Consider the following 23,046-nt stretch of genomic DNA (forward strand, 5'->3'; position numbering starts at 1 on the left):
AATTGTCAAATAAAATCAACAACTGTAAAACAAAGCAACTGCATAATTGATTCATGCCGCAATGCACTCTGGGAGTCAGTGAGTGGCTATACTAAGTCATGAATAAACCTAAATGAAAGGATCAAGTTCCCCCTACAGTTCTTTTTTAGTTACTAGAACTCTTGTGTAAGTAAACTATACTAACTAAGCATCTATCAGTACAACATACTATTCCTATTTCACTTTACTTAGTTTTTTCAAGGCAATCGGTTTGCATGCTTTTTTTAAGTAAGCCCAACTAATTAGATTTTACAGTGCAATTAAGTTGTCTAATTTTCACAAACAAGCTTTGAATGCATGGAAATTAGTCTACAAACACAATTTCTCTCCCCATTCCTGTGTTATTTGGAATAATCAGTATATATTATTCAAAGACAAAACCATTTTTTGGAACGATTGGTTCAACAAAGGTTTAATTTTTGTTACAGAATTGATAAATCAGTCAGGTGACCTATATAATTATAATGAATTTGTTAATTATCTTGGGACAAATCAAATGTATCTTCTAAAGAATATTTAAAACTCATTCATTGTATCTCCCCGAAACTACTCTTATCTTATAAAAAACGAAAAGATGTATAATCCTGCAATTGGTTCTCTTCCTAATCTGACTGTTGGGGGCCTTTCCATTAGGGATAAAAAATTTAATAATATGTATATCAGAATAATATTAACCAAAGAAAAAAGTGCTTCACCTAAGGCAATGGTGAAGTGGAAACAAGATTATCACTTCCTTGTTTTTAAGAATATGTGGTCAGATATAAATAAATATGTAATTCCTAATAAAGTCAAAGAAACTCACTTTAAAATAATAAACAGATACTATCCATGTAACGATTTTATTAGTAAGTTTAAAGAAGGGTTTTCGCCATTATGCCGTTTTTGTAAAGAAGAAACTGAAACAATTGTACACTTATTTTTCAGTTGTAATTTTATCAAATTATTTTGGTCCCAAGTTTCTTTGTTTCTTTTTGAGTTATTTTACAAGTTTGTCACTATAACTGATGTAATGGTTTTGTTTATGGATTGTGATACTGGTTTATTGGAAATGGATAATATAATTAAACTTCTTATTCTATTAGGGAAATATATACATAAAGCAAAATGTATATCAACTGTACCAAATGGTAGACTATTTTCCACTGATCTGAAGCTTTTTTACGACTCTCTAACTTCAATACAGAACAATCGAAAAGCTGTAAAGACACCTAGGCTGCTGAAAAGGATATTTGATGTATTAGAAACATGATTGATATGTGATCTAAGATGCAGAATTTTGGTTTTATTGTTTTACAGATTTAAATGTCTTTGTATTCCCCTATTGTTATCTCAATAAAAAAAAATAAATAAACTTTTATACTGATTCCGCTGTTTTTTTTTTGTTTGGTTTTTTTTTTTTTGTTAGTTTTTAGTTACAGGTGTAACGGAGTGAAAACGCGCAGAAAAAACGTGACTGGGCTAGTTTTGTTAAGCAGAGTTGGCAAGTTGGTTTCCGCCCAATTGCTACTTAAAGGTCCCCTGAAATGCTTAGAAACACACAGCGTTACTCTGTGTTGACGTCATTTTTACTGAAACAGATTTCAGCCGCTGCTTCAGCGTCTATTTTATAGTGTAGGCGCTTCGGATTCTAGCGAGCATTTGATTGGACAGAAAGTTTGATGAGAAGCTGAAGTACGATGTGACCTCAAAAAATCGTTGAGCCGTTTTGGCGGAAGTGATGAACTGCAAGCTTTGAATGCTTATATCTTCTAAATGCGAATTTTGTCACTGTTTAGGAGCACACTGCCTTATAGATAACCTTAAGACTAACATATTGATACTAACACCCAAAAAACTTTAATTTTGATTTCATGTGGACTTTAAAGTACCCCTGTGGTTAAAATCAAGTTTTTTTATGTTGTTTATTTGTCTATGTGGTGTTTTTAATATGCTTTTAGACAAACCATGTGCCAATCCATTTATCAACACCATTGCTGAGTATTTTCTCCTTAAAACTGTAGTTTCCCAATGGCAGTCACAGAAACGCGGTTTGAAACAACCTTTTTTTTGCTACGTCACAAAATTCAATAACCAATCGCGTCAAGGGATCCTATCCAGTGTTGCCAATTTAGCAACTTTGTCGCTAGATTTAGTGACTTTTCAGACCCCCCGGCGACTTTTTTTCCAAAAAAGCAACTAGCGACAAATCTAGCGACTTCTTGGACAAACCTTAGCGAGTCTCTGTGATCGCTGGTACTGATGCAACTGTGCGAGGTCAGCGCGCACACACCTCTCTCTCTGCGTCTGCTCGGTACAGCGAGCGGCTGAGAGGAGCAGCGCCTTCAGTTAAAATAGACATTATGTTGCTTCTCTAATTTTACATGCAAATATAGCCGAAATCACAGCACAGGAATTGTCTTTGTCTTGTCTTTTCTTATGTGCGTTTACGATGCGCAGTGCGCAGATGATGGCTCAAATATAAAGCAGGATTTTTGTGCAGATTAACGTCTTGGAAGGGAGAGCTGGTTATGTAGTCTTAAGACTTTTCAAACTGGCTTTAGCTACTTTCTATTGAAAGAAGTTGGCAACACTGATTCTATCCTTAGCATATCATTAACTGCTGCAAAGCAGAGGGAGAAGGCAGCCAGGTTAATCCGGTAACGGTAAACATTTTTCTATAGATGTTTCGGTAACCGTTAATATTTCCTCCTATTTTCACGATGTCATGTGCTGTTAGCGCTTATTTATTTGTATTTAGAACTGCTAACTTGAATAATAACCCGCGTGTTTTTTGTGTCACCACAAAGTCGTTATTACGAGTAGGAAACTCGAAATTTTCTTTAAGCCCCGAGTTTCCGAGTTGGGGGCGTGTCAATGAGAAACATGGCGGAATCGATGGATGCAACGTCTGTAGTTGACGGTAAATTTTTGTTTAAATTGATAGTTTAGTTGTCCTATAAACTTAAATTGGCCATGTTCTTGTTACGCAGCTAGTTAATGAAATCCAAATTAAAAAAAATATTCTCACCGTTGTCTCTATACAAGCGGCCATCTTGCCAACAACATCTCGTTTTGGTATCTCGTGTGGTTCTGTGTGATTTGGAAAACTTCAAGTTACGCCCCTTCTTCCAGTTACGCCCTCCTCTTGCAGTCCGCAGACAGACACTCTTGGGTGTGTGACTGAGTGGAGGCGGGGCTAATTTGCGTATTCATAGATCCGCGTATAGTAAATGAGGCAAGGGGGTAGAGTTGCATTCAAGCTATTTTAAGGCATGAGAAAATTATTTTCACAAGAAAAAACATTTAAATATGTCATTTTGATGATCAAAGATGAGTTTTAAAGGATAAAAGTTTTGACTACAGGGGGACTTTAAAACTTGCCCAATCGCGTTCCGGGGGTAAAATCATAGACTGTGGGTAAAATACACGATTTTTTGATGGGGTTCCCCTTGTAAAATGTGCACTCCAGGGGCTAAATATCACATTCCGCGGGAAAACCGCGAACTTTGGCAACAGTGGCAACCCTGCTCCATATCTGGCAGTTCCCATGTGAATGACTGGATTTCGCCCGCGAAATTTCGCTGAACATCGGTTACTGTGACCACGCCTTAATTCAAATAAATTTAGATTTTCACATTATGTGAAGAAAATTGCCCATGCAGAACTTGCCACTATGTTCTTTGTTTTAGGGTAGGCTATTTCTAGCACGTTGCTAAGTGGTTACTTACTCAAAATAACCTTTTCTTTTTGATATTCTTTAGATGCAGTCCCTACTTCACTGCAAACTACTTCACTAAACTTCTACTTCACTAAACATTTTATCATCAACTGTAATAAGGATAATAATAGCAAATGTTTCCTTAAAAAGCAACATATTTGAGGTATAATTGAAGTCTGTGGCATAAAGAGTAGGCCTACAGCATAAAAGTTTAATACTTGGATGTTTGTTCAAATCTCTAACCTGAGGTATGAGTAATAGTGGCACTTGCTTAGCAAACACCACTTTAAAGTTTTCCAGTACAGATATTTTAAGGTACGAAGCAAACCACTAGCTGTTAAAAGACAGAAAGATTGTGAACTTTGGCATTTTCTGTTTATGAGAGACCAGCAGTGTTTAAGCGAGAAGTTCCTTTTGCATAACGCTGACAGCACAGAGAGGAAGACGTTACTTCTCTTTCTATCCTCTCTCCCTCCCTCTGCTCTCTTTCTTTGTCTATTCACTCCCCCTTTCCTCCCTCCATGTGTCTGACAACCTGTTATTCAGCTTTATGAACAAACCTCAGGGATGCATAAAGCAGAGTAGGGACAGGTATACATTATAACCTGTAAGATAATGAGTATTAGTGAGTTTGACTGTATGTAAATGTTGACATTTTGGATTGCTTCCTGAACAGATAGTATGTGGATTTGTGCAAACAATACACCTCAGTCTCCTTGTCTTTCATTCGGCTGTTCAATTGCATGTGCCCATGCACCGCCACCTGCAGTTTAAGATTCAGGATCACTTCTCAAGACAATTATTTATTATTCACTGCTGTGTCTGTCGGGGTCTCGAGTCTTTGACGGATGTGTGTTGGCCTATATTTTAAAAATAGTACCTGTCTGTGAAGCTCTTTGTCTCTGTGGCTCTTTGTTTTAGCAAAAACACAACGATAGGTAAAACCAGTTGAGCTGAGCATGTTGACGCAGGTTTTTTTGGTGGTTGTGGTCCCAGTCAAAGCATTCACATTTCTCACACTCTGTCTCTGTCTGTCTGTCTGTCTGTCTGTCTATCTATCTAGTTCAGTGTTGATTCAATCCAGTTCAATAACAGTGTCAATGTTGCAAAACTCATGAACAAGTCTCGTGGGGTTAGATTAAATATTGATTTAAAAAAAATAGCAGGACATATGTAATTATTTATTTATTTAGACATTTTCAAGGACTTACTAATTTAAAATGGAAATGAAAAATAAAAATAATCAAATTTTAATTTGCTTTTTCGTGTAAAACACATTGTAAATGGCCTTATAACCTTAATATAATGTGGAATAATTTACATTTATTTCAGTTAAAAATAGAATGACAATGCTTTGTACTGTATTTCTCAATTGTATCTTTTACTGTGAATCATTACCATTATATTAGTAAGGTGACCAGATTTATTATGGTTCAATACGGGACGGGGTGGGGGTGGGGTCGTGAAATATGACCACGATCTGTACCACATACCACATATATTTATTAAAAATAAAGAAGCAAATTACAAACCGTAAGACAAATACAATAGATACTAATTAAATATTAAATAAACTCGTTTTTCTAATACAGTAGGTTTAACATGTATACATTTATTTAACATCTTTTGTTGTTTGATTAACATTAAAAAGACAGACAGGTATTTAATTGGGCTGCTGTCCCTTTAAGACCGAATAAACGTAATATACTAGGGGGTCGGGAGCCTTTTTTGACCGTCACTAACTGCAAGTTATTCAATAACGAATTGTGATTGGATGGTAATTTTGTTCTACGACGAGCTTGGTTACCTTTGATTAGGCTGTTCTCGTGTGACAGAACACTACTATTACTCGCTATGATCACCAGTCATAAAGAAATTTTAAAATACGGGACAAAACATGATTTTTTCAAAATAAGTCGGGACACTAAAAATAGAGCTGAAATACGGGACTGTCCCGGGAAAAACGGGATGTCGGGTCACCAGTGTTGGGCAGTAACGCATTACTGTGTAACGCGTTACTGTAATTTGATTACTTTTTAGTAACGGAGTAATTTAACGCGTTATAATTGTTAAAATAGTAATTAGAGTATAGTTACAAGCCGAGGTCTCTATACGTTACTGCCGCGTTACATTGCTGACATAATGCAGTGTTTTATAATCTAGATATTGTAACAAAAAAAGGATGTAGCACACACACTGCCGAGTCAAGTGCCAGTGGATTAGAGACCTGCACCCGCGAGACCCGACGCAACAGAGCGCGGCGCGGGACAAGATGAGCGAGTGCTGGTGCGGGCGGGTAGACACTCGTGTGTGTGCGGGATGCGGGAGAATAAAATTATTCACGGGACTCCCGCAAAATAGAAATATCTAAACATAAAATATCTAAAACAAATACATTTTTATTCATCTATTGCACAAAAGCAACATGAACTAATATAAAATATAAACGATTAACAGGTGCAAGCCTATGCAGAGTTTCTATTTAGGCTTTAACACGTGTTTGCAGCGTTGAGCAATGCAGTGCTGAAATTTGCGTGCTCATGAATCCTCTCATTATAACCAGTGTTGGGGGTAACTCATTACAAGTAATGCGAGTTACGTAATCAGATTACTTTTTTTCAAGTAACTAGTAAAGTAACGCATTACTTTTTTAATTTACAAATGTCTTTTAGAGATTATAAATGCAGCGCTCTTTGCTGGCATTCTGCCATGCCAACCCATGCACGCAGCAGCCGCTTGCTTTAGTTAAAAATAACAGTGTTCTGTGAATGTTGATGCTTTAATAACAAATATTTATCGGGAGCGTGTATGCAGGGATTTCATACATTTCATGGAGAAAAAAGTAACGTAACTAATAATGTAACTAATTACTAATTACATTTTAAATAAAGTAATCAGAACAGTAACGTGATTACTTTTAAAAGGAGTAATCAGAAATGTGATTACATTTTCAGAGTAACTTTCCCAACACTGCTGGTCACCCATATTAGTCTATTTCTAACGTTGATGGAAGAGTATGGAACACAGCGTCATCTACTGCACAGATCTGGTAAGTGCAGCACTCATGTAGCCTATTCAGCGGCTGTTCAGAATGAAGTATTAGTGTACTGTTTACTGCACAGTATATACTATGTACTACGTACTATTTTTAAGTAATGTGTAAAATAGTTTGCAATATTGAACTATAAACGTTTCAAACGGTAGTCTGCTGCAGATTTGTGCATCTCTTTTGCACAATTAATTTTGTGTGCAAGTTATAAAGTTAGTTTGCCTTTTTAATACAATTTGGGGTAAAAAAAAATGTCTTAATGACTTTTGGCAGGAGATGAGCACTAATATTGCTTCTACTTCATTCTACACAGTGGAATTGGAAGGTCAAGTCTAATGCATTACATTGTGGGATACAGTATAGTTTGCATAGCTGTATATTGCAAATAGGTAATCAGAGTGTTGCATACATAAAATATGCATACTGTGCAAAATATACATATTATATGATGCAGAAATAATACAAGTAGCATGGTGAGATGTGATGATTATTCCGTGATATATTATTTAGTGTAAAGAAGTGAGTTTAGTTCTTGTCAACTTGGGTGGATGATGTCTTATTCAGTGTAAATGTGAATGCAATCATTTCTATTGTGAGCTCTCTGATGTTCACAGACAACTCGTTGATTTGTCTAAGCATTGTCTTATCTCTCCTGCATAACTACTTGCTTAAAGCACAGTCCACATTTTCTCCCAGTTTCCACATTCCTCAAGGACCCCTCTGTTGCAGTGCCAGAGGGGGAGGCGTCCACAACAGTGCCTGATGGGAAATGTTCCAGTGTTTCCTGTGCTGAGCTGCAGATAACAACTTACTGTTCAGAGAGCTCAGCCTGAGGTCTTCAGAGATACTGAGCTGCTGGACGAAAGCCAGGTACTGCTCAGCCTCGCATGCACAAATGCCGCGAAGCTCCGATTTTCATGTTTCTTTGTTTGTTTGGCCTCCTCAGAGCGAGCCAAAGGTTGCAGATAGCACCACCGCCCCCTATGCGAAAGGTCATCTGTGTTGTACAACATTGCACGCTGGTATCTTAAATTGAAAAAATCTGAATCATATCAGAAATTGTTCAGTTCCTGGTGTCATAAGCCAACTTGATCTGAATTTCTCTCTCTCTCTCTCTCTCTTTTAAAGCATGGAGAGCTATTCTCCATGTGCCAGAGGGGGGAGGCTGAAAGAGAAGATGATTAATTAGCATTGCCTCTCTGCTTTGGTTGTAGACTGATCTCAGCCCAGATTCTCTACGGGCTTCTCATATGTAAAACTGTCGAATAACAGTGTGGCATAGAACCAAATGATGGCTGAAAACAAACAATGCATGCTGTGGCGTATGTTCAGGCCGGTTGGACATCCATATCCTAAAGTGTAAACACATTTACACATTCACATTTCTTTCTATAGTTCTAGAATTTTGTCTTAATTTATGCTCCCCTATTGTCATTTCAACCCATAAAAGTAGTCCATATGAATCATACTCTATATTCCAAGTCTTCTGAAGCCATTTGATACCTTAGTGTAAAGAACTGACCAAAATTTAAAGAAATAGTTCATGTAAAAATAAAAATTCATTTACTTACCCTCATGGTGTTCCAAACCTGACTCTGAAAATATTTTGAACAGTGTTTTGTCTGTGCTTTTAAGGTCAATGAGATAAAATGTTGTTTTGGACCCTGGCAGTCTTTAAAATATCGTATTTGTCGAAAAATAGCAAAATATTAAAATGACTTTTTATTAAACTTGTCATAGCATGATTTGTCAGGTGATATATGAGAGCCAATAGCATTAGCATCCTATATGTCAGAAAGTGCCTTTTTATATTTACCATAATTGCAAATGAGATTTCAGAGCTCTCTTTTGGACACAACTTTATGGTATGGCTTCGGAAGTCTTGTAATATGGTGCACAACTATCAATTTATGGTGCTTTTTTGTCTTTTTTTAAAAGCCTGGCAGAATAAATCACCATGTAGTTTCAGTGGAAGAGCAGCTCAGATATTCTGCTGAATGTCTCATGTTGTGTTTCATGGAAGTAAGAAGGATATGGAGTTGGAATGACATGAAGGTGAGTAAATTATGACCAATTTTTTTTTCTTTAAGCCTAATGCAGTTCTCAAGTGTCAACCAATATTGTTCAGCCTTCGTGACGTACCACTTGGCATGATATATCAAAAAGTGAAATGAACAAAATTAACAAAAGGTCTGTTTCGCACGCAAATCTATCTTATGGCTTCAAAAGAATTGGAATAGAGTGCAGAACTCACATTTTATGGAGCTTTTTGTCTTTTTTTTACACCTTGGCAGTATAAACCTATCTATTTTCGCTGTAAGAGCAGCTCAAAAGCAGATTGTTTCATTGAACAAAACGGAATAACAGTGAGTAAATTATGACATATGTATGAACTATTCCTTTAAGCCTTATGCAGTTCTCAAATGTTATATACAGTCACTTTTTTTTTTACTTGATCGGTCATGTGATGTTCAAGAACAGTAGAGCCTCAATGATGTACAACCAGGTATGATGCATCATTTTTTAAGTAAACACAATCTTCAGAGCTCTGGTGGCTTAAATTTTGGTCTGATTGTCACACACATGTACAGTATGGCTTCAGAAGGCATGGAATGTAGTGCATTTTGTCTTGTTTTTACAACTAAATCACTATCCACTTTTGCTGGAAGAGCAGCTCGGACATTCTGGCAAACATCTCATTTTGTGTTTCACGAAAGAAAGACAGTAATACGAAGTTGGAATGACATTAGGCTGAGTAAATTGTGCCTTTAAACTTTACAATGACTATGTCAACCCAATTATCATGCTCAAAATTACTTGTGTTGTCTGTATTTTGAACATTTTGAATTTATATTAGCAAACACAAACAGCAGCAGGGATGATGATGTAAGTAGTCTTAGATCTTTCTAGCAATCACAGTGAGCCAACTGTGTTAGCCAACATGCCACACAGTTACTTCATACGCTCCTCTTCTCTAACATTTATAACGGTCAGCGTGTTTTTTTTTAGGTTGCAAAGCATCCTCGAATGCATATCAACACAGCTGAAGGTAAACTTAACAAACAACACAGCATTTTATTGACTCAAGTTTAGTAAAAATTACAAAATACAATAACAAGCATTGGAATACAAGCCATTTTGAACACACATAATCTTTTTGAAAGACATTAGGCCAAAACTACAAACCTGAGATATGCCACAAAACTCCACAAATTGGCCATCAAATGCTAGAGTTTTTTTTATTATTATTATTTAGAAAAATAGATAGATTTGCAAGAAAAGATACTTTATACATTCAAGGAGCAGGACGCTTTCGCCAGGAATGTGCTGCTTGCTTCTCTACTGGTTTGTTAGTAAGACACTTGATCTGCAGTTCAGGGAGAAGATGAATAGCGACGGGGAACGTGCGAGACAGGGCGGGACAGATGGAGTGAAGAGAGAGATGAGAGCGAGGGTGTGAAAGGGAAAGCAGAGCATCAGGCTTCCTTTTCGTCCCTTTCTTTCCGCGTTTTTGTCTTCACAGGAGCCGGCATGGTTGCGGTTCCCCCCAGCCAGTCCCAGTGGGCAAAGAAAGGCGCAAAGTTAGTGCCCGGCTGCTGATGGTGAGCGTCGTGCCGCAGCGCTCCACCCCAAAGGCCGAAGGGAACCAGACGATGCATCGCCCAAGGAAAGTCGTACCCGCAGTGGTCCTCAGTGGACACCCAGATGTTGAAGAGCATGAACGCCCAGGCGGTGAGACAGTGGCACTGCAGGAGCAAAGGATCCACGGTGGTCCAGAAGCCCACGCTGAAGAGCTCCCAAGCGGACAGGTATTGCGTAACCAGGCTGAAGGTTTGGCGATACTGGTGGTGGAGCGCGTGGAAGGTGCGGTAGAGCCAGCCGACACGGTGATGCAGCAGGTGCCACAAGTAGTACTGGAAGTCGAACACCACGGTGCAGCCCACGATTCCCAGCAGGAAGGCAGTGAGCGTGGGCGCCTCGCGGGGCAGCGGCACGGGCGGCCGCCAGAGCCACTGGGCTACGGCCGCGGGGAAGATGTAGAGCAGATGGTTGTATGTGGTGAGCGCCAAAGTGGAGCCGATGTTGGACCAGGTGATGGTGCGGTCCTGGTGGATCTGGTAGCGTTGGATGGAGGGCCAGGTGGAAGCCAGCAGGTCCAGCACGGTGTAGAAGAACACCAGCACCAGGTACATGGACACTGAGAGGATGACGGGAAACAGCGGTGAGCGCAAGGTGCTCTCATGGTTCTGCTGAAGGTAATCCCACATGGGCTGCAGCACAGAGCGCTCCGACAGAGCCCAGGTTGTGTTGCTGACGTCCAGAACGCCACGCAGACTGCCGGGATTCATGTCCAGCTACGTGTTGTTGATGCAACAGCCAGGCTGCTGTTACTCCTGCGGTGGGGTGAGGATGCTGGCAGCAGCCGGCGGCGACTTTCTCTTGTTTTGAGTGCTGGATGTGGCTTTTTGTAAAAGATCTGATCTACGCCAAATGAGGCAGGCCTTTACGCCTCTAAAATGTGTCCAAGCACCACCTCCTGCATCTGTAGCGTTTCTCTCTCTCTCTTTCTCTTTCTCTCACCCCCCCACGCTCCTCTTCTCTTGGTATGGTGTGTGTGTGTCTGTGTGTGAACGCTCTTTTCATTGTTAGTTTGAGGATGATCCAACATTTGACCAGCTGAAACGTTCCTGCGCCACTCATTTCTGACCTAGAAATGGGGAGAAAGAAGCAGAGATGTCTCAATAATCTGTGAAGTGTCTATTTGATTTGAATCATCTGCACTGCATTTAGTTTTAATAACCAGAGATGGACATTGATTCATTGCAGTTCAAACAATGTGCAAAAATTCGTAATTCGAATTTAAATGTCATTATTAGTTCTGCGGTGTGAATGTATTTACGCAAGAACCGCAATCAAGAGACATGTAACGTGCATTTAAATGTGCACAGCCACTGATTGTCAATAACAAAACAATTTTCAGGTTTTATGCATTTAGCAGTGAGTCACTTTGCTAAACAAATCTCTTGCACAGCATTTGGGTCCTTAGAAAGTGATTAAAAATTGTTTTCATTAACTGAAATAAAGCTGAAATAAAATAAAACAAATATTAGATGTAAAAATGTAAACGAAAATTATATACTTCAAAAATAAATAGGTTTAATTTGAAGTACGAAAATTACTAAGGAAAAATACATTAAAGCTGTATAGAAATATTTAATAAACAAACATTTATAAAAATGGCAAAAACATACAATTATTAAAAGTTAAACTACATTTTTATTTATTTTTTTATTTATTTAAAATGTAATGTTATTGAAAATCTAAAAATAAAAGTTTATTCAAAATATGAATAAATAGAATAATAATACAAACAATATTAAAATAACAGTAAAAAATGACTTGAGTCATGAATTGTTTTGGAATTAGATCTTGAGATGTTCACTTATAGCACACTTTAAAATGAACATTTTTCTTCTAAACCTACATAAATTTGTTCTTTGAAAAGGAAAAGGTGAATTCCTTCATAGGCGATGTCCCTATTAATGTAGGGTTTGCTCATTTTATGTACTTGCAATGAATCGTGAGTTTTTAAGCATCAAAAAAATGCAAAAGCACCACAAAGGTATTATAAAACTGGTCCATACAACTTGTGCACTGTATTTCAAATCCTAGCTGAAGGCATACAATAGTTTTGCATGAGAAACTTAAAATTGTACTTGTTACTTCTGTCATGAATGCATCAGAGCTCAGATGAAGATTTTCAGTAAACGACAATTCAGAACTTACTGTGAACTTGATCAAACGAGTCATTGAAAAAATATGACTCTGAAAATGATTTGTTCCCGTATTAGACGTTGTTATATTCCCATTTTGTGAGAAAATCGACAATGTTTTTATTTTAGGTGACCTGTTCCTTTAACTGCTTTAAGTTGTATTTGTGAAACAGGTGGATGTTGAAACGTATATAGCAACTGATCTCAACATTACAGCATTTCAGGAGTTTCTCCACATCATCTCATTTCTTGTTGCACCTTCTAAAACCTTCTATTAATATAAATGAATTAGCATGGCATTAACATAAACTGACATTACACAACATTCCATTAATATTCATATGTTTGTCTGGCTAGACTTGAGTAAATGCATCATAAACAACAACCCATCTCTGTATAAGGATGAGTTGGCCTGTGCAGCCTAGTTTCTCTCGCTTTTTCTCTTTCTGTCTCTCATTAATCATAGCTTTTCTGTCAGGCCTTCACAGAGATGAAAAGCCCTTGTTTATATTTTGCCGTTTTTCAGACCAGGAAGTTGCAGTTGGGTGTCACTGTGGTCATGCATGAATCTCTCTACAGAATAAAGTTGGTTTGTTCGAACAGAAAGAAGTTGAGAGCAGGACAGGGCAGACGGCCACTGAGCTGCTCTCTATGGAGTCATTAATGATCCACTTCTCACGCAAAAAACATCCTCCATGATAGGGACAACAGCATTTTTTGATTTGTATGATTTGTTTTCAGTGTATATATCTGTAAACTAATTGTTAGTACAGGATGCATGAATAATGCATGAACAGAAATCTGTGTGAAAGGCTGCATACAAACACTGAATAAAAATATGAGTCATTACAGGCTGATTGACATGAGATGCAGTGTGTTAATGCTTAAAGGTGAAGTGTAATTTTTTTAAAGCCTTTAACTGACATGATGTAAGCTATTGATATCAGTGCATATAAATTATGGTGATTAATTTGCATTGACTGTGTATTCCAGCAAGAACATATAAAGTATAAAATATATTATTTATTGTTTTATAAAATAAAATGTATGCAGGTTTGAAATGAGTACATTTAATTTTCAAGTCAGCTGTTCCTTTATAATGCATAACAATGTATACATGTTTTTGCATTAAAGGAATAGTTCACACAAAAATGAAAATTTACTCACCCTCAGGCCATCCAAAATGTAGATGAGTTTGTTTCTTCATTGGAACAGATTCATAGAAATTTAGCATCACATCACTTGCTCACCAATAGATCCTCTGCAGTGAATGGGTGCCGTCAGAATGAGAGTCCAAACAGCTGATAAAAACATCAGATTAATCCAGAAGTAATCCACACCTCTCCAGTCCATCAATTAACATCTTGTTAAAGGCTGCGTTTGTTAAAGGCATTTGAACTCTAAACTGTCATTCCTGTCCAAAATATATAGTCCATAATCCATGAAAAATTGTGAAAAAGACCATCCACTGTTATCCTCTCATATCAAAATCCGCTAATGTATTCATTTAAAACTGTTGGACAGTTGTAAACAGTGCTTGATCTGTGCATATTTCTCTCCTGATTCAGACAAGACAACTTTTTCACTGGAGAAATCAATATTATGGACAGAGGACTTATATTTTAGCTGGAAGCAAATGGTTTAAAGTTAAAAATGTCTTGAAAACAGGCAGCTTTTCACTTCAAAATATTTAATTGATGGACAGGAGTGGTGTGGATTATTGTGATGTTTTTATCAGCTGTTTGGACTCTCATTCTGACTGCACCCATTCACTGCAGAAGATCCATTGATGTAATGCAAGTTATGTAATGCTAATTCTCCAAATCTGTTCCAATGAAAAAACAAACTCATGTATATCTTGGATGACCTGAGGGTGAGCACTATTCCTTTAACATAAGAGTGAAGTTTTCAGTATTTTGTGTTCTGGTGAGACTTGAACTGGCATTGTTTCTCATCACAGACGCTCAGTCAAAGCCACTACAGCTTGACGGAGGTTTCAGCTTGGTTGAATTGCTGGGAAGAGCCTTCAGGAGCACCAGGATTAGCTGTCTGGTCCTGTAGCTGCTCAAGTTGCTCATCATCATCTGGTTGCAGTGAGTTGTCGATCAATTCTAGCCTGCGGCTCTTACATAACATGCAGTATGATACAGACATTTGACATTTGCTGTTTAGGTATTTACACTGCAACAGACCTGTCGCAATATTTATTTACCTGTGCAGATTACTTTTGCGAGAATTAGGCTGTTAAATTAGGATTATGGGTTAGTTATGGGAGCAAATTCTCTTACCTGGCAAAATAGATTGTCTTCTTATATTAAGCCTTTATGCACTTGATAACTGGTTTGTTTCTTAAGCAGCAAATCAGCACATTAGAATGATTTCTGAAAGATCATGTGACACTGGAGTAATGATGCTGAAAATTCAGTTTTGCATCACAGGAATAAATTACATTTTAAATAATATTCAAATAGAAATCAGTTATTTTAAATTGTAGTAATATTTCACAATATTACTGTTTGTACTGTATATTTGATCAAATAAATGGAGGCTTGGTAAGCATAAGAGACTTCTTTTAAAAACATTTTTTTTAAATCTCATGGACCACAAACTTTGAATGGTAGTGTCAGTTGCTTCCAGAGTATCTCAATGATACTGAACTATCACTGGTATTACCAAAGCTGAGCCACTAGAGGTCAGAAACACATTGCCATTAAAACAGCAGATCGCAACATGCTGCCTGTCGTCTGAAGATGTGGTGAAACTACCATGTTGTGCTGTTTACTTTAATGGTGTTTAAACAACTGCAGTAGTATGAATACTGAGACATTATATGAACAAATTACGGATTTGTGTGTGACTATAAGGGTCATTGGCCTCCAAGCACAGTAAATTCAATAGGTTTCTCTCACTCTAATTCACACAGTAGCCTACTTAGAAGGGAAATGTTTCATCATCTTAATGAACGGAAAACACTTTTAGCTTGCAGGGTTGGGGTGAAACACACCTGAGCCTCGTCCTGACACCCCCCCTGCTCTCCCTCAGGTGAGATCAGGAGTAAAAAATAGACTCGACTTCATCCTTGGAGAGAAAGAGATCTCGAAACACTATTATCTTTTAGGGGGGAAAAAACTGTCCAGAACACAATATTAAATAAATACTGATTTTAACAAATTAATAGTCTTAGGTTTGAAGTTCTCTTAGACCTAAGAGTAACTCTATGGGATTAATAGCGTAGTTTTAGGAAAACAAGAACGCCGCGTACGTCATCAAGTCCCGTTCCTTCGAGCAATAATAGTCGTGACGTAAACGCCTTTGCTTGGAGGATGTTACTGGATTTTCCAATTGAAGCACTGAAGCTTTCTGAACAAGCTGAACCAGACAATCATGCAGAAAGAACAGAGCAAAAACAGTCCGTTCTCACTGACTGTGAATAACAACTATCTCATTCACACTATGATAACTATACCTAGGCCTTTAAAATTTACCATTAGGGAAGTCCCCATCATAATAATGGTATAGCCACCCCTTACAAAATATAACCATAGTTTTACTACAAATAAAGCATGGTTACCATGGTAGTTAAACAATGGCAATCACAAATTAACCATGGTTTTTCTACAGTTTAACCATGGTAAATCTGTGGTTATACAAATGGTGATCAATATGCCAAAAAACATGGTTACTACACTTTTCTTATAGGCCTAATAAAACCATGGTTAATTTTCGTAAGGGACAGTTGGAATCACTTTTTTCCGGCTGATGAATGATAAATACATTGACAGCCAATCAGTATCCAAACACAGTCACTCTAAAGAGCTCGAGCATCTCAAGTAATTTTATGCAGTTTCAGAATAGTACACTAACTAATATGGCGAATGGCTTTTATTTCTTTCCAGCGTTCTCCCCAAACAATTGTTTTAGGCGAATGTTGAGCAGGTACGAAATTCTACGAAAAGTTTGGGTTGCTTTAGAGCCGCAACAAATGCATGTGTACAGCTATCCACTGTGATATATTTACGACAGTGAATTCCACTCGCTTAACTGTACGGGGCTTCAAAGTCACAAAAATACACTTTTTATGCAGCAGACAACAAAACTGAGGCGCAAACTTATAATAAACCCTATGCTATCGTGTTGAAGTTAATATAGTCATGATTATAGCTATAGTTCTTTCTGTGAACGGGCCTTAAGAATTAAGCCACATATGCCCAACCATATAGGGAGAATTCAGGTAAATTGGGATGCTTTTTGCCGTTGAGGTGACTGAGGGGGAAAATGGCCCAATTATCCTAAATTAACCCTATGTATATCACAACTGAAAACACAACCAGAAAACAACCTTAAAGCATATCCTTCTCTCTCCATCTGCATTCAGATTCTAGTACTGGTCTTCTAGTACTATGAATCACTAATAATCACATGATTAAATAAATGAGCTCTAGTCAAGTGATAAGCCAAGTACAGAATCTTAATAATAGTCTCTTATCTGCTCTCTCGCTCACTCTCTCTTTCCCCAGGCAGAGGTAATAAGCCTTGTTATTTGATCCGTTGCAATGACTTAATGACCAAAATTAGAGCTCTTTTATGCATCTACGACAGAGATGCTGATGAAACGCTTTTAGAGGGACTTAGGATAAGGAAAGCTTCCCCCTAATCATATATAATTAAACCTGTACCATTTGTGCTGTGGACATCCACGACTCCATCCGTATTGACACATAGGGGTGGGCCCTTTTGACTCGGGGCAGGCAGTTTACAGAGGCCCCATGTGGGGTCCCAGAGACGCCTGGGGGCCTCTGCCATTTCTAGTGCCAAAATGTCATGCCATCTCCATCAGCATAATCACAAAGGCATTTCCTATAAATAAGTTCTGTTTAAAATCACATTGTCTTGTTCCTTTCTCTTTTAATGCTTTGCATTTTTCTAGCTTCTGTTCTACTTTAGTTCACTCTTAAAAGCATGAATTTCTTGGTTTGATTGCTATAGATGGTTTGGTGCTGTCAACCAGCATGATCTTTCTGATGAAGCAGGTTGACCAAGAATGTCTTGCTGGTTAAGCTAGTTAATCAGCCTAGTAAATGTTTGGGGTCGGTAACCTCATTTATTGGTTTTGGCTGAGTTTCATTTGATCACCAATGCCGCATTAAGTTGATCAGAAATACTGTACAAAAACAGTAAAGTTGTGAAATATTATTATTTAAAATACTATTTCCTATTTGAATATATTGTAAAATGTAATTTATTCCTCAATTTTCACCATCATTACTCCAGTCTTCAGTGTCACATGATCCTTCAGAAATCATTCTAATATGCTGATTTGTTTGCTGTTCAAGAAACATTTCTTATTATTATCAATGTCGAATACAGTTGTGCTGCTTCATATTTTTGTGTAATTAGTGATACATTTATTTCAGGAAAGAGCTGTTCAAAAGAACAGAATTTATTTGAAATAAAAATCATGTTTTGTAACATTCTAAATGTCTTTACTGTCAATTTTGATTAATTGAATGCATTCTTGCTTAATGGCAGTATTAATTTCTTTAAATAAGACCCCAAACTTCTGAATGATAGTGAATAGATGTCATAACATTATATAACAGATTGTCTTCAGTGTCACATGATCCTTCAGAAATCATTCTACGTAATATGCTCATTTGCTGTTCAAGAAACATTTCTTATTATTATCAATGTCGAATACAGTTGTGCTGCTTCATATTTTTGTGTAATTAGTGATACATTTATTTCAGGAAAGAGCGGTTCAAAAGAACAGAATTTATTTGAAATAAAAATCATGTTTTGTAACATTCTAAATGTCTTTACTGTCAATTTTGATTAATTGAATGCATTCTTGCTTAATGGCAGTATTAATTTCTTTAAATAAGACCCCAAACTTCTGAATGATAGTGAATAGATGTCATAACATTATATAACAGATTATGGTCATTTATTTTAAGGGAAAATGGCATCTTTGTTATCTGTTTCAAAATTCCAAAAATGTTGAATGAAGAACAATGAAGAGAAAATCTTTGGAAACTGTGTTTATGATGTTTTAATCATTGATCATGGTTCAGTTAATGTGATGAACACTTGTACATCTGACTTCCATCACATATACCTGAAACATCCATCTAAAATCACAAAAACATCAGTAGATTAAAAGACATTGAGCAAAAAAGACTCATAAAGTACATTTCTGCATATGCTCTGTGTGTGTGTGTGTGTGTGTGTGTGTGTGTGTGTGTGTGTGTGTGTGTGTGTGTGTGTGTGTGTTTAGGTTTATGCTATATTATGGGGACCAAATGTCCCCACAAGGATAGTAAGACCTTACATTTTTGACATTGTGGGGACCGGCCTGTGGGAAAAAAATTATTAAAAATAGTAAATGATGTTTATCTGAGAGTGTAAAAATGCAAAAAGGTTTTCTGTAAGGGGTAGGTTTAGGGTTAGGGGATAGAAAATATCGTTTTTTCAGTATAAAAGTAATAGAAGTCTACGGAAAGTCCCCACAATTCACAGAAACAAACGTGTGTGTGTGTCTGTGTGTGTGCGTGTGTGCATGTTTTTGTGGCAAATGAGGACGTAAATTTGTATAATGGCAAGGGTATTGCAAGGAGAAGGTGACTTTTCAGGACATTGCCCCATGTCCCCACTTTTCAAAACGCATATAAATCACACAGAATGGAGTGTATTGAAAATCTGAAATAGCACAAAGTTTCCTGTGAGGGGTAGGTTTAGGGGTAGGGTTGGTGTAGGGCAATAGAATATACGGTCTGTACAGTAGAAAAACCATTATGCCTATGGGATGTCCCCACTTTTCACAAAAACAAACCTGTGTGTATGTGTGTGTGTGTGCGTGTGTAGGGCTCTCAAGAGGCCGCTGCTCTTTTATTTGGAGTGTATTTTCAGTGCAGGTGTATGGAAGGGTGCGGATTGAGGTCACAGGGTTACTATGGTGCAACACCTGTGCTATCGTGCATCGTCACGACAACAGAGGACGGTCCTTCCTGCACAGGTTACTCAAAAACAACTTCATCCACTCCTGAAAACAGTTTGTTCACCAACACACAGAACTTCACTTCTCAGCTGTCAACGAGGTAAGACACATCTTTCTCTTTGCCAGCAAACTTTAGACCTCAGTTGATATTTCAAAGATGTCTAATAACTTGTTAAGTTTGTTCTTTTAAAATGGGTTTTAACCTTGCAAAATTGGTCACTTGGCTGTGGGAATACCATTGGAGAGTGATTGCACTTTGATTTACATCTCGGTACCGAATGATTATTGTATTGTGTGCCCTAGTATTGACATGCTGCTATGTCTAGAAAAAAATACTGTGATACATTTGAAGAGTTTGTTTGTAAATATGGCCACAAAATACTTATGCGTGACCAGGAGCAGGTCAGTCTGAACTGGACGTGTCTCCTGTCTGCTCCACAGGTGCTCTGCAGCAGTAATGCCCAGTAAACTGGAGGGAGCCATGGATGCACTCATCACCGTCTTTCACAACTACTCAGGGAGCGAGGGAGACAAATACAAACTCAGCAAAGGGGAGCTGAAGGAACTTCTCAACAGCGAACTCACTGACTTCCTCACGGTTAGCGATCAGAACTTTCACAACAAATTTCAAAGCTTAACTTCAATAGATCTGGCTTTTATCAGAGTTCATTTGTTATGGGCCTGTATTGTAAGATGAATACTAATCTTAATCCAAACTGGAAAAGCAAAGAGACATACAAAAACATTTTTATGTTTGTACATTTATAAGAATGTACAATAAAATGGAATTAAATATATGCATTATTATTACTATTATATGAAATATATAAACATTTATTTTGTATATATTTATTAATAAAAATAATGTATACTATATATATTTTGTTTGTTTGTTTTTCAGTTATTTAATTGATAAATAGAATATATACAATATAATAATAATTATTATTTTACAAAATATATAAATATTTTACTAAATTTACATATATTCTTATTAATATTAATTTGTATATTCATTAATAAAAAATAATGTACACTATATATACATAACAATTAATAAAAATAAATAAATAAATAAATACATATATATAATATATTACCTGACACTTAAAAATATTATTTAATTAATACAATAAGCTACTGCAGTAAGTTTCCTGACAAAGAAAAAAATAATTTTCATAATCAAGATTTAGTTTGGATTTCTGCAGTGTGTATAGAAATCAAATGTATTACGCTATGGATGTTTATGAATGCATTTGCAACCTGTTTGTTGCAAGCATTTATGGAAATTGAGGTTTATTTTGGTTTTCTCATCAGGAAATTAATTTAAATCATGTGTAATCTTTTGACTTCATATGACATGAGAGTTATTATACGAACACACACAGACAGCAAGAGGGAAATCTCTTGGCGTGGAGTTCAAAGCGCTCTCTTTCCTTCAAGAAAACAGTCCATAACATCACCTCACTGACTGCTTAGTCAACCATGCATAATGCTTTAATGCCATCTATTAAGATTTGAGATCTCATCTTGACATGCAGTACATACCCTGCTCTTACCGCATGCATTAATATGTGCGCGTGTGAGTGAGTTTTTGGCTCCGGCGTGTTGATTAGTGATAATGATTTGGTTAATTTCGCAATAAACTTTTCATGTTGTTTACTGTGTTTGCATTGAATTCATTTCCTGTGTGCACAGGCGTGTAATTCCAGCTCTCACACTGGGACAGGCCACTTGGTGAGCTGGCAAAAAATCTCAGGAAATGCATTAAATGAATTATTTCTTTCCCATCAGATAAAATATCGTTCCATAAAACTGACCCCATTCATTATAAGGAGTGTGTCTCTGTGTCGTATCCATGCAGATGTTTGGGGATTTGAGCAGTGTGTGTGTGTGTCTCAAGGAAAATAAGATAACTCTCCTCCCTCTTTGAGTGAATCTTATAAACCTGTAAAGAACACACCTAGATCATATTCATACCAAAATTTAAATAAATTATTGTTTTATTTTACTTTATTATTATTATTATTATTATTATTATTATTTCTTTTAAATGTATACAATTTTTAGTAATAAAAAAATTAATTGCTGAAGAAAAAGCCTATTTTTAGGACTATTAGGAGTGTTTTGCATTATATATTCATTATTGTGATGTAAAAATTCACATTCTCATTATTTGAATGCAAAAATAAATAAATATTATTATATATATTATAGTTTAAAATTATTTAATACATTTAATAATAATAAATAATTTAGAGCGTTTAGCATAATGCTATAAATGTATACAGACAAATACATATAGATAGATTAGTATTAGTACGTGTGTGTATTTTGTTTGAATAGAACCTTTTGACAGGTTTGTTTTTATTGTAATGTGTTCATACTGTTTTAAATCAAATATTATGCTAATTTATACTAATGATACAGTTAAATGCAACTGGGGAAAAAAGAAAACTGCAAAGTAAAATGTTTTGATTGCATTAGCATTATGAGGACAAATGTGCTTAATTGTCATGCAAATAACGTCTCAATGCAACAAAATTTTAATGGTTCAAAAAACAGGATTTCTTTCCGTTACGTAACATAATTTCTTATTTTCTTCATTTAATTTTTGGGATGAAATATGAGCTGGCCGTGTTTTCGTGAGATGTGGGTCTCAGCTGTGTACGCATCATCAGAAGGAGGCTGTTGCTTACGCATCATCAATTACTGGCTGGAACACAGCCCGATATAGACTCGCACCTCTCCCTCGCCACAACACACACACGCTCTCCAGGGAGTGTGTACTGTAACGTTAGGAGGCAGAAAGAGTAATGAGTGAGATGTTAAACTGTGTCTGGTGGCTTCATGTGTTAATCACACACACACACATACAGTGTAGCCACAGGCTGATGGACTCTGATGGTTTTAAAGTCACGGTTCATCAGTTACCAGCGTCACCACTGGGACGAACAGCCACTGGGTTTTGCCCAATAGTGCTCACATGGAATGAATGTCAGGATAGACAGATGGACATCCATGAGATGGATCTGATGATCTTTTTTGAATGGTCTGGAAACAGACTGTTACAACAGTATCAATGACATAGCACTAGTGCTCGTATAAAAACAAACATATACCCAACATTAAGCAGTTTCTATAAGAAAGCAGTGTATTTGAACATGTTCCACAGAGCTTTTATTAGAGTGCGATTGTTATTCTATTGTAAAGGCTGAATACAACAAATAATTCAGACTGGAGAAACATATTATATAAAACATGTACAAATATTTTATTAAATCAAAATATATTCCTTTTTATAAAATTGTAATAAATATAATTTAAAAATATAATATTAATTTATAAATATTAAGATAAATTAAAAAGCATTTTAGCATAACTCACATAAGATGTAAAAAAGGGTCTGATCTTAATCATTTCTGAAGTACACCATATATATGCAGTGTTTATATACATATATATATATATTATATATATTCATAAAAATTAT

At 36.6% G+C, this 23,046-nt stretch overlaps 2 protein-coding genes across 4 annotated transcripts in view; one reads left to right on the forward strand and one right to left on the reverse strand.

Moving 5' to 3' along the window:
* The first annotated feature begins 7,589 nt into the window (after positions 1-7,589).
* Positions 7,590-23,046, forward strand: part of LOC107663035 (protein S100-Z-like) — a 16,454-nt gene continuing 997 nt past the window's right edge. The window contains exons 1-4 of one of the 3 annotated variants that reach the window (XM_016453188.1): positions 7,590-7,655; positions 14,520-14,652; positions 19,466-19,653; positions 19,995-20,151. In XM_016453188.1, the coding sequence (XP_016308674.1) occupies positions 19,475-19,653; positions 19,995-20,151 (336 nt within the window). In that variant the 5' untranslated portion in view covers positions 7,590-7,655; positions 14,520-14,652; positions 19,466-19,474. Of the gene's footprint in view, positions 7,656-14,519; positions 14,653-19,454; positions 19,654-19,994; positions 20,152-23,046 lie in introns of all 3 variants that reach the window. The other 2 variants (XM_016453197.1, XM_016453179.1) reach the window with 2 other exon arrangements.
* Positions 10,093-11,348, reverse strand: LOC107663027 (cholesterol 25-hydroxylase-like protein 2). Its single transcript, XM_016453166.1, has one exon. It carries the CDS (start codon positions 11,132-11,134, stop codon positions 10,262-10,264), a length of 873 nt encoding a protein of 290 aa, XP_016308652.1. The 5' UTR covers positions 11,135-11,348; the 3' UTR covers positions 10,093-10,261.

Source organism: Sinocyclocheilus anshuiensis, unplaced genomic scaffold, assembly GCF_001515605.1.
Source record: "Sinocyclocheilus anshuiensis isolate Anshui unplaced genomic scaffold, SAMN03320099.WGS_v1.1 scaffold457, whole genome shotgun sequence".
NCBI lineage: Eukaryota > Metazoa > Chordata > Actinopteri > Cypriniformes > Cyprinidae > Sinocyclocheilus > Sinocyclocheilus anshuiensis.

What these genes read in the sequence shown, in the direction of transcription:
- LOC107663027 (XM_016453166.1), bottom strand. Translation starts at nt 11,134, where the DNA reads ATGAATCCCGGCAGTCTGCGTGGCGTTCTGGACGTCAGCAACACAACC.